This window comes from Lissotriton helveticus, chromosome 12 (assembly GCF_964261635.1).
Source record: "Lissotriton helveticus chromosome 12, aLisHel1.1, whole genome shotgun sequence".
NCBI lineage: Eukaryota > Metazoa > Chordata > Amphibia > Caudata > Salamandridae > Lissotriton > Lissotriton helveticus.
The window spans coordinates 123,388,396-123,400,497 of NC_136073.1; the positions used below are offsets into that span (position 1 = coordinate 123,388,396).

The 12,102-nt window shown below is 42.4% G+C and overlaps 1 protein-coding gene across 8 annotated transcripts in view; it reads left to right on the forward strand.

Moving 5' to 3' along the window:
- LOC144799967 (beta-galactoside alpha-2,6-sialyltransferase 1-like) overlaps nucleotides 1–12,102 on the forward strand; it is a 419,348-nt gene that overhangs the window by 368,811 nt on the left and 38,435 nt on the right. Inside the window, exon 6 of one of the 8 annotated variants that reach the window (XM_078671615.1) lies at nucleotides 74–198. The exons of the other annotated variants lie outside the window; for them this stretch is intronic. Coding sequence (XP_078527741.1) covers nucleotides 74–183 — 110 coding nt within the window. The 3' untranslated portion in view covers nucleotides 184–198. Of the gene's footprint in view, nucleotides 1–73; nucleotides 199–12,102 lie in introns of those variants that run through there. 8 annotated transcript variants of the gene reach the window in all.

A 12,102-nucleotide genomic window follows, 5' to 3' on the forward strand; every position in this document is an offset into this window, starting at 1 on the left:
ATATTTCTTTATCTAAAATCTTCCTTCTTTTATCAATATTATTTCTTTTAATAAAGTATTTTTCACTCTACAGGTGTTCAATTAAAATGCAGAGCGTCATTCCTCCAGCACCTTTTCTACAAGAACCAGGTGATCCACCTCTGGAGTGGAAATTGTGGGTCAGATCCTTTAATGCATATTTAGGTGCTATTGATGGTCTAAGATATAGACCGGAAAGGAAAAAAAATCTCATGTACTATCATTTAGGTGTTGAGGGACAAAATATCTTTGATCACTTACCTCCATATGTACCACCTGAAGGTGAGAATCTGAATGAGTTTGACCAAGCTGTCGCGCAGTTAGATAAGTACTTTAATAAAACTAAGAACTTGGTAGTTCATAGGTACAAGTTCTTTACAAGAATGCAAAAATCTGATGAAAGTATTGACAGTTTTATCACAGCTTTAAAAATTCTAGCTTCAAGATGTGAGTTCGAAAATTTCACATCTCAACTTATAAGAGATCAACTTGTTGCACGGTGTTATTGTAAGAAAACACAACAAAGACTACTCACATGTAAAGATCCTACATTAGATAAGGCTGTTGATATTGCGAAAAGCATTGAGACTTCAATGGATTATGTCAAACAACTTTAAACTGCATTATCTAATTCTACTGTTTCTGGCGCAGTCTCTTCTAAGCAACAAGTTTCAAATACCAAACTTCCTACTCCCTTAAATGATAATACCACTCGAGGTTATGTCAGAAGACCGTATGTGTTTAGAGGTGGCAGAAACTTTGTGCAAAGTAGACAACAATTCAATTCAAGAATGTTTTGTTACAGGTGTGGTTGATCTCAACATGTTTCTTCTTTCAAGAACTGTCCAGCCTCTAATCAGCAATGTGGCCAATGTGGAAAAATGAGCCATTTTGCAAAGATATGTATGAGTGGTAGAAGAAAAAATGTGAGATGTGTTATCAATGAAAGTGATGAGCTTAACCATAATGAACAAGATGTTACTAATCAGGATTATGTTGTTGTAGCCAAACAACATTCTAACAAAGAAGAAACATTCCATGTTCCTGATCCTGAAGTTGATGTTTATATTGGAAATAGTCATATTCAGCTTCTTTTTGACACCGGGGCACGCATCACTATTGTTTCTCAAGAAAAGTTTTTCAAATTTTGGAAAGACAAAAGTTTATTACCACCAGATGTTCTTACTGTGGCTTTCGAAGGCAGCAGAATTGAATTGCATTTGCTAGGTTATTTTTGGGATAACATTACAGTATTTGGAGTAACTATCAAAGGAAAAGTATATGTAGCAAAAAAGGGTGTGAATGTTCTGGGTCTTCTGCATCAAGCTGAATTTCGTTTGACCATTAAACCCGGTCAAGCTAATCCAGTTATGATTGACCAAGACAAAAACCAGAAAAACATCAATTTAGTATCCAATTCCCATATCCCCAGTGTTTGGGAGCATAAATTTAGCAAAATTTTGGAGGATCGCCTGGGTAAAATAACTAATTTTCAACATTTTATTAAAGTGAAAGAAAATGTCTGCCCTGTTAAACACAAATTACACAATGTTCCTTTAAGCATCAGGAATGATCTTTCGAAACATTTACAAACATTGTGTGATCAGGGAATTATTGAAAAAGCAGAGTCCACCCTCTGGCTTAGTCCCATCGTTTTAGCCAAAAAAAGGTCTGGGGATTTGAGAATGTGTGTGGATTTGAGAAGCCTCAATGAAGCCATCTGGGTTGATGGATTTCCTCTTCCTCGCATTGAAGAACTCATTGCTAAAGTTGGGTCATCTTCGTGGTTCACAAAACTAGATCTTAAAGCAGCCTATCATCAGGTTGAACTGCATCCTCAGTACAGACATCTGACTGCTTTTGTCACCCCGGATGGAGTTTTTCAGTTCTGCAGGCTTCCCTTTGGGCTAGCTTCGGCGGCCACCGTATTTCAGAGACTCATGACTGAAATGTTTAATAACAATCCCAATGTAGTAGTCTTTCAAGACGATATTCTTATTTTTACCAAGACTGAAAGTGATCATGATATTGTAATCAACCAAGTTTTTAGCACTCTAGAAAATAGAGGAGTTACTTTACAGAAAAGTACATGTATTTTTAAAGTAAAGGATATTGAATATCTTGGCCACATTATTTCTGAAGAAGGCATCAAACCAAGGCCAGGTTTAATCAGAAGTATTGTAGAGGCGATTGCCCCGCAGAACAAAGAACAACTAATGTCCTTTCTTGGTCTCTGTGAGTTTTATGCAAAATTCATGAAGGATTTTGCCAAAACCACAGAATGCATCATGGAATTACTAAAAAAAGGAAGTGTATAAATATGGTCTGAGAAATGTGAGAAAGGATTTCAGTCTATTAAAGAGCATATTGTCAAAGCTCCTGCTTTACAAGCTTTTGTAGAGGGTAAACAGACAGTTGTCACAGTCGACGCTTGTGAATATGGATTGGGTGCTGTTTTATCACAGTAGTCTGAAGGAAGAGAACACACAGTAGGTTTTGCATCCAGGACGCTTCGTCCTGTTGAGCGAAAATATTCAGTTATCGAGAAAGAGCTTCTAGCCTGTGTCTGGAGCATTGAAAAATGTAAGTCTTATCTATGGGCCAGATCATTTATTCTTAAGACTGATCATCGACCTCTAGTTGACATTCTGTCTGGAAAGAATGCAAAACACACTACAGCTCGAGTAGCTAGACTATCTACAAAGCTTTTAGAATATACATTCAGTGTTGAATACATTCCTGGTGGAAAAAATACTAGGGCTGACTGTTTATCTAGACTACCAATTGAAGATGCAGAAGAGCAGGAATGGGAGAATGAAGTTAAAGAATGTTTTGTAGCTCATATAAGTCAAGATAGTTTATCTTTTGCAGAAGATAGCTGGGTATTAGAGGTTGATAAAGATACTATACTCAAAGAAGTTGTTTCTCTAATTAAAAAAGGATGGCCAAAAGAAAAATGTCTTTCGCCTGAACTACAAATGTTTTGGAAAGTAAATGATGAACTTTCAGTAGAGGGTGGAAAAGTTGTCAGGGGCAATAAACTTTTACCTCCCTCATGTTATCGTGAAAGAGTTGTGTTAGCTGCACATTCTGGTCATCTTGGCTCCACTATTACCAAGAGAAAAGTTAGAACGGACTTTTGGTGGCCTAAAATGGATTCCCAGACAGATGATCTAGTGAAACAATGTTCACGATGTAATAACAGTGATAAGGTACTGATACTTGAAGGTGTAACTAGTTCTCCTGTTCCCCCTCCTGAAAGAGCCTGGCAGAAATTAGGTATGGATTTTTTGGGACCATTTCATGTTCTTCCTTCCAATTCAAAGTATTTTCTAGTTCTCATAGATCATTTGTCTAGATGGGTTGAAGTAGAACCTATTAACATTCCTAATTCTAAATGTGTAATTAACTGTTTGAACTAACTTTTTCTCAGGGAAGGTTATCCCGAAGAGATTCTTACTGACAACAGTGTGCAATTCGTTTCAGAAGAAATTAATTCTTTTCTATGGGCTTGCGGAATTAAGCACACTAGAACTCCACTTTACCACCCACAGAGCAATTGCAAAACAGAGAGGTTTAATAGAGTTGTGGTGGAATGTGTACAAGCACCCTGTAGGTCAGGATGCTGTGTATTTCAAGCTGTGAAAGATTTAATATGGTCGTATCGCACTTCACCTCATGTCAGTACTAAGTTTAGTCCTTTTGAACTTATGAGGGGAAGAAAAGCTCCCTCACAGGTTTACCCTTTCTGGATGGTGAAATCATTCCATCAGGATTGCGACATGAAGTGCATGTGGGATTCTGCCAATATAAAGTCTACTGAAATGTGTTCAAAAAATTGTGAGACCACTACAAGGAAGATACCCCACGAACTTTGTATTGGTGACTGGGTTAAAATCAAGAATCCTGTTTCTGTAAGAAAAGGGTTGTCAACATTTTTAAATTCTCAACAGATTGTGGATATTCGTAAAAATGCAGTCAAATTGTCAAATGGAAATTGGTGGAGCACTTCTCGTGTTCCTAGAGATCCGTGTTTTTCTTCTGAAGTTGATAAAAGTAACAACAAGGTTGTGAAAGGTAGTAGTAACACAAGAATGAGCACACGAATACATAACCGACCGCGATATTTAAGAGACTATGTTTAGTCAAATGAATAGATTCAATGAAAATTTGGTTGAAGTTTATGCAATGTTGTATTCTCTTTTCTATCTTGTTATATCTATTTTTTTAACATTTTTTTTTAGTTATTAAGGGGGAGGTGTGGTGATGTGTTGTTCATAGTAGCTCGTGACATTAGTCAGTGATGTCATTTAGAGTGTTGGTCATGACAAGTTCTGGGGGATTCAGTTACTGCTTATTTGCCTGGGCTGTGCCAGCTGGGGGCGGCTCTCTGTTCCTGGAATAAACTACATTGAATCCTCATCACATCGTCTGACAGTCTTCATTTCAGTACCTTAAGTCAGTAACTAAAGAGGCTGGAAGGCAAACCATAGGTTGAGGTGGCGGATGATATTCCTCCTCCTGATCCTCATCTTCGTCCGAACTTTGGCATTTTACATTAAGTTCCGAAGGACTTGTAGCCTTCTGAAACATGACCCCTTCGTCTGAATCCTCCTCTTGAAGAAGACATGCTGGAGGCAGTGGTTGAACTCTGCTTGGTGATGTTAAAGCCGGCGTTAACGCCTTTTTAGTGATTCTTAGGCATACACATGTGGTTTGAAGGCCAGAATCCATCATCGTCGACGGCACGGTCGTCGACGGTGGAATGTCGACAGGTGTCGTAGAAGGTGAAGTCATCGTCGACGGGGCCGCCGTCGCCGGTGGAGACATCCCTGACGTCGACGATGTGTTCGTCGACGGTATCTTCGCCGATGGTGCCGTCGTCGACGAGCCCTTCGTCGACTATGTTTTGGTCGATGGTGCCGACGTCAACGGTATTGGCTTCGTCGTCGAGGTTGTCGCCGATCCCGTCGTCGGCGAGGCCAGCATCGACGGTGTCTTCGACGTCGACTGTGTTTTCTTGATGGCTATCGTCGACGACAAAGTCTTACCTGCCGTCGATGATGGGGTCGTAGCCGTCGACGAGGATAATGACGATGATGCCGTCGACGTAGAAATAGTCGTCGACGTAGATACATGTGAAGCAGTAGACACAGCTTTTCTCGACGATGAAGATGTCGTTGACGATGCCGTCGTCGACGGTGTCAAAACAGGCTTTTTGAAGGTGTGAACTTCCTGAGAGGAAACCTTCACAGAAGTTGCCTTAGAGAGAACCTCTGTAGACTTCTCTGATGTCTTCTTTTGAGGAGGAGCCGTAGGGCTAGGAGAAGCCACCCTTGGTCTCTTTAGAGAAGATCTTGAAGAGACTGAAAAACCTTCACTTTCCTTAGAAGATTCAAAGTGGTCCCTGTCTTTCAGCCTCTGGAGCCAGATTAAAAGGCGTCCTTCACGGTCTTTGATGGTTTTAGGGGAAAAGGTATGACATACCTTGCAGTCTTTAGAGAATGGTCCGGATACAGGCAATATAGGCAGTCTTTATGCTGGTCATCAACATGTAGACTTTTCTTTCCACATGAACCACAGGATCTAAAAAGACCCTTTTTTGGTGTGTCAGCCATGATAGTATCAGCAGTCACAGAAGAAATAGGGTAAGATATCCAAGAACACTGGAAACCAGTTGTGAAGAAAAATCTGAGCAGAGCTCAGAGGAGACTCCCTTAGCACAACGTGTGGTAGAAAATCTGAGGGACTGAGGCTCCTTCCAGGAGGGTTCTAGAGGGAGGTGACAGCTGATTGGCTCTTTTCTAGAGTTTGGTCCTTTCTACAAAAGGACAGAGATAGGCTTATATCTATTTGTCTATGGGACATTACTTTATTCATGTACCGGGGACTCCCATTCCGACGACGGGGAATGATTCAGGCATGTGAATCTATGAAAGACACCCCTAATACTGGATAACAATAGTTAGGCAAGAGATGAGCGTGTCTGCTCTGCGGCTCGCATAAAGTACCCGGTGAGCTCAACAGGCTCCTCCCGGTCTCATCTCTGATTGGACAAAAACAACTAATCAGCGTGAAGCAATGCCGTCAGGGAGAGATGCCGACACAGAACTTTTAAAAGAGTAAAAGGGTTGCAACACGAGAATTAGCAACAGCATCTGACAAAGATCATCTAAATCAGCAGTCTAAACAGCACATCTAAAATATACATCCATAACAGTAGTAAGGCATGAGACGATCACGTCGATGCTGCAGCTTGCATAAAGTACCCCAGGGGCTCAACAGGTTCCTCCCCGGACTCACCTCTGATTGGAGAAAAACAACCAATCAGTGCGAAGCAATGCCATTAGGCAGAGATGCCGACAAGAAACTATAAAAAGAGTAAAAAAGTCCCAACACAATAAGTAGCAGCAGGGCCTGACAAAGATCACCTGGATCAGCAGTCTAAACAGCACATCTAAAATATACATCTAAAACAGTAGTCACTACCACTTACATACCCATTCACACATCCATACCAACACTCACATGACTACTCACTCACCCATACAGCCAGTCACACAGACACTAACTCTCCAATACACCCACTTATATACACATTGACAGTGCAATACAGCTACTCAAACACCTTCTCACTTACCAATGCATCCACTCAAACAGCCACTCACTCACCCATACACCCACCTACACACCCAGTCATTCACCCATGGAGCCACTCACGCAAGTACTAACTCACTGATACAGCCACTTGCACAACCACTCACCCACCCATACATCTACTCACACAAGCACTCACTCATACAGATACACACTCACTCATGCAGTTGCTCGCACATCCACTTACTTGCCCATACAGCTGCTCACACACCCACTTACTCAACCATACAGCCACTCACCCATTCATACAGCCACTCACCCACCCATACATCATCACACACACACACTCACTCACCCATACAGCAACTCGCACACCCACTTATTCACCTATACAACCACTCACACACCCGTACAGCCACTCAGACAACCACTCACACACATATTTAGACACTCGCACAGTGTTATGTTAGAAATAGTATCACTCATTAGAAGAACAAAAAGAATAGCATTTAAGTTATGCAGTAGCTTAGTATATATCTTTAAACCTACTCTGAAATGTTTACAAAACATATACACTCAATGAATGATGTAATCAATAATGTCATTTGAGATGACATGAGTGATGTCATTGACCTTGTCATGAGTGATGTCATTAACCTTGTCAGGAGTGATGTAATATGTGAGGTCATAAACAGTGCATTGCGGGGCGTACGTTATAGTTAGCTCAGGTAACTATAACTGCTGAATTTCAGTGGGTTTGTATGAGTGAAATCTGAGCCTAACTATAACGCTCTGTAATCATTGGTTTGTTCAGTGAATTTCTAAGGTTTTAAAAAAATTCTATTAAAAATTCTATTTCCTAACTATAACAGCCCTGTAACCTTTGTTATTTGTGTGAATTTCTATGGCTTTTTAAATTGTATTTGCTTAGTGTAACCTGTGACCTTTGAGAGTAGGTGTGTGAGTGGCTGTATAGGTCAATTAGTGGGTGTGTGTGGCTGTATTGCTCTGTGAGTGGGTGTGTGAGTAGTCGTATGGGTCTGTAAGTGGGTATGTGGTTTTGCAGATGTGTGAGTGAGTGTGTGAGTGGTGTATGGATCGGTCAGTGCATGTTAGTAGCTGTATGGATCTGTGAGTGGATGTGAGAGTAGCAGAATGGGTGCATGAGTGGGTGTGTAAGTGTCTTTGTTGGTTTGTCAGTAGCTGTGTGAGTGACTGCAACAGAACAGAACCTCACCTCCTCCTTTATCCTATAATTTCTACCTAACTGAGGTATTTATTTCTGGTTAATTACTAAGAACTACCTCATTAGTTACATGCACAGTGTGTATTCCACATTAGATCTGCATAATGGACAATGAGCAAATATTTACAGTGATCTTGTGTGCGTTTCATAAACATTAAGGATATAAGGTATGTGATGAAACTCAGTTAAGCACTACCCAGGGATACATGGTTTATATTGCAAAGCAGTGTGCAGCTGACAGGGATACAGCATTTATGATATAAACGAGAGAGCCTCTGACCAGGATGCACATCTCTACTGGCGATCAGGAAGCACCTGAGTAGAAAAACCAGTGTCTATGTTGGAAATGGGTCAGCAGAATACAAAATCTCGGGGTTGCAGCTGTTCAATCAGGTATTGATTCAATTGGTCATGAGCTTGAAGGACACTTACAAACAGACACATTTAAAACATTTGTATAAACTACAGAATGTAGACTGCGCACCAAATCATGGAAAAGTGGCATAACACTAATAATGTATTGTACTAATATTGTATTGTATTTGTTTATACTGGAGATTTAAGCCTGTATAACACATACTAAGGCTCACTATAAATGCAGTTAAATTCCATTAGTTAAACTCAGAAACCATGCAATTTATACCATGATTAAATGATTGCATTTTGGGACAGAATCAGTGGATGCTTCCTGGCCCTATAACATGCACCTAACCTACACTATCACAGTATAGCAGCCTGTCAGGACAGGTAAGCCCAGCCTGACAGATGTCACAGACCTGTTATACAGTGCTGCGCCATTTCAACTTCTCCACATAGAGCACAGTCAGAAATGGGCCATCTCGAGCAAGGTGCCAATCTCACAGCAGCAGCAGCATGGCGCAGACCTCGTAACTTCCCTTCCAGGGATGGCATCTGGTGCGCCTCGTCGAGCCTGCTCAAGCGGCATCCGTGCCTCAGGAATGGTGCCTGCCCCTTGCACATGGCAGTCCTAGTTCCAGATTTGCCTTAATTGAATGTCTACGTCCTCTGCTAAGCACACAGTGTAAACCTTCCCCACCATGAGCCACAGCCAGTTCACTTTCTAAATACCTACCAACTGTATCATTCCAACCTCCTTCCTAAATGCTGCAACATTCACCCTTCTAGGGATAGTAGGCAGACTACAAACATGACGTCACTCCTTTTCCTTCCACCCCAGTCCAGCCACATTGACAATTTTGACAGCTCAGGCTTTGCAGAGACCTGTTGGCTTTGTTCAAGGTTGGAATTGCAGAGGAAAACACCACGTGTTTTTTCCTTCAGCAAGCTCAGACAGTTAGGATCATTTGTCATTTACAGAAGTGGAGCTTCAACGGGGGCACCGGCTATGTTTATATTTGTAAGTGCTTCCCGTTGAGGTTTAATTTCTATTAAATGAGCATCAGGGCCACGAAGGAACCGCATCTGCCCATTATCCAACAAGAGTCCACAGTTTTACACAAAATGTGTACCTGACCGGAGTTCTTTCTACTGGTTAATTAGTAAGTGCTACCTTGTTGGGTAAATGTGTAGTGTGTATTTCACACTATAGCTGGGTAATGGGCCACTAGGAAATGTCTCCTGTGACCGTGTGTGTATTTTGGCAAAGTTCTTATTCCTCCTGCGTCTTTAGCCAGAATTCTGTGATAACATGAATCCTCCTATAGAAGAGACAACAAGATGAAAAAGAGGTAAATTACCACCAAACAAGGACAAGGGTCCTTCCTCTTAAATATGAAGTAAGTGCTTCTTTGTTTGATGGAGATGTCCTCCAATGCCTAGGCATCAAGAGCTTGTCACCAAAACTGGTGGAAAACGCCCTGGGGGGACTTTCGGTAAACTGTCTATCATCCTGGCAAAAGGCAGGTAGACCCTTCCATACTACTAAGGTGAACAGGGCAAAATGGACTAAGCTTCCAGGTTGTTTGCACATTTGCATACTTGTAGTGATTTAAAGGGATAACCATGGACCCTGCTCTCACTAGGACAAGACAAGAAAGAACCCACTCGTCATGGTCACTACAGATTGAGCTCCAATAGATTAACGATGGATTTACCTCAATGAAGGTTTTGAGATTCATTTTTAAAAATGAATTGCTTTGCCTTCATCAAGCCCAGAAAGTTAGGATCATTTGTTCTTTACAGAATTGATCCTTCATCTGGGGCACCTGTTTATATTTGTAAATGCTTCCTGTTGAGATTCAATTTTTGTGAAATGAGCTTAAGGTCCAGAATGCCCGCTCAAAACCTAGTGGGGAAGTGGGGCCACATGACCCCCCTTCCGGAGCTAATTTTGACCCTGGGGATCCCATCCCATGGGGCCCGGCCAAACATTAATATGGGAGAGAGGCCTGCCAAATAATGGAAGTGGGTCACGCGGGCTCCCTCCCGGGCTGATTTCAGCCCTGGGGATCCAATGCCCCAGGGCCTGGCCTCTTGCTCCTAGGTGCCCTGGAGCCCACCCATGGCATCCAGCAACCAATGTTGGGGACCACGGGGGGAGCCTAAATACCCTTTGGTCCCTGATGGCTCCCTGCCTCCAGCGGGAGCCAGCATTGCTCTCACATGTAGGGAGCAGCATAAATGTGGGAGCAATTGTGCATCTGTAGAGAAACAGATGCAAACTCCTCTCCCAGTGAGCAGTTTTCCTGTTCCCGCTCACTGGGAGTGGAATTGCTGTTTGCTTTCGGTTGGCAGGAGCTGTCAAAGCTTCCACCATGCGACAGCTATGTCCCGGGGTGGGCACCTCGGGACATAGGGAGCCGGCTCTGGAATGGCGTTACCCAGGGCCATTAGTGGCTCCAAGAGGGCGGTTGTGCTGCCCCCTCCTTTCATTTTCCATGGCCTGCCTCAGGGAGGGGGTGGTGCCTCGGGCCAAGAATGGCCCTCTCCTTCTTTTAAGTTACAAAGCCCTGGGAAGGTGGTGGTCCCTGGGGCCGTACATGGCCCGGGAAAGGGACTGGTCGTCCCCTTCCCTCTGTTATATTCGTGGCCCCAGGGAGGTAGTGGCATCCCGGGCCCTTAAAGGCAACAGAAAAGGGTCTGCGTGCCCCCCTCCTTTTTTAGAATAAAGCCACAGGAAGGTGGTGGTGACCAGGGCTCATACGTGCCTCTAGAGGAGGGCCTCACAGCCTTTCTGTTTTTTTTTTTCATCAGCCTACCCAGGAGAGGTGGCTGTCCGTGGGGCCAAGATTGGCCATGGGGAGGAGGGGTCTTGTGCGTCACCTCCCCTTATTTCAATTGTAATGAAGCAACCTTGAATGTCTAAACAAGCGTGAGAGACCATGCTTGTTTTTTTTTTTACAGGAATTCACAAATCTGTCGCGATTTTACCTGCAAAAATAAAAAAAATACTTTTCTGCCCTGGCAGAGTCCTTAGGGGACCCCAGGACCAGGACTTGGGGGTCAAGATATTCCTACTCTTTCCCATTTTCTTTATTTTTATGTTTTGTTTTGGAACTCGGCTGAGGGTGAGGTCCAAGATGGCTGCCAACAATTCCTGGTTGAAGTGTTGGCAGCCAATCAGAACTTTGCATGAGATCGGAAGGATTTGAAGAGCGTCCGTGCCTCTAGATATACAAATTTGGATTTTTTTAATATCTCAAAAACTACAGAACGGATTTACATCAAATAACAAAAAGTTTACTTTCTGGACTAAGAGATACCTTTCTGCCAAATTTGATGTAAAACGTCCAGCAGTTCCGGCTGTATATGTATTAAAAATCCCTATGAGAATTAACATAGGGAAAACACGTTTTGGGACCCCCATCTTCTTTGCCCCGCTAGATTGATCACCCTGAAACTTTCAAGACAGCAGCTAAAGTGAGCATCATATTAGTTTTGAAAATCTCGTGAAGGTTCGTCAAACGGTGCCAAAGAGTTAATGACAAAACAAAAAATGCCTTTCCTATGGAAATATATATATATATTCCCTCTCTCTCTCTCTCTTGCTCTCTCTCCATTTCAGTGCTCTCTATACTCTGCAGTGCAGTCTTGTCTCACAGACACTTTACCCTCGTCCCGTAGGATGTTCTCACCATCACACACGTCACACATTTTTTTAACAATGCTCTCTTTTCTCTATCAGTGCACTTCACACACTCTTTTTAAGATTCACAGAGCCATTCATGACTAAACATTACCTTTTCTGTAAAGGATGTTTAAACTATGGAATATTTGACCTATTACTCTGAGGAAAAGAGAGAACGATTTACCATTAAGAA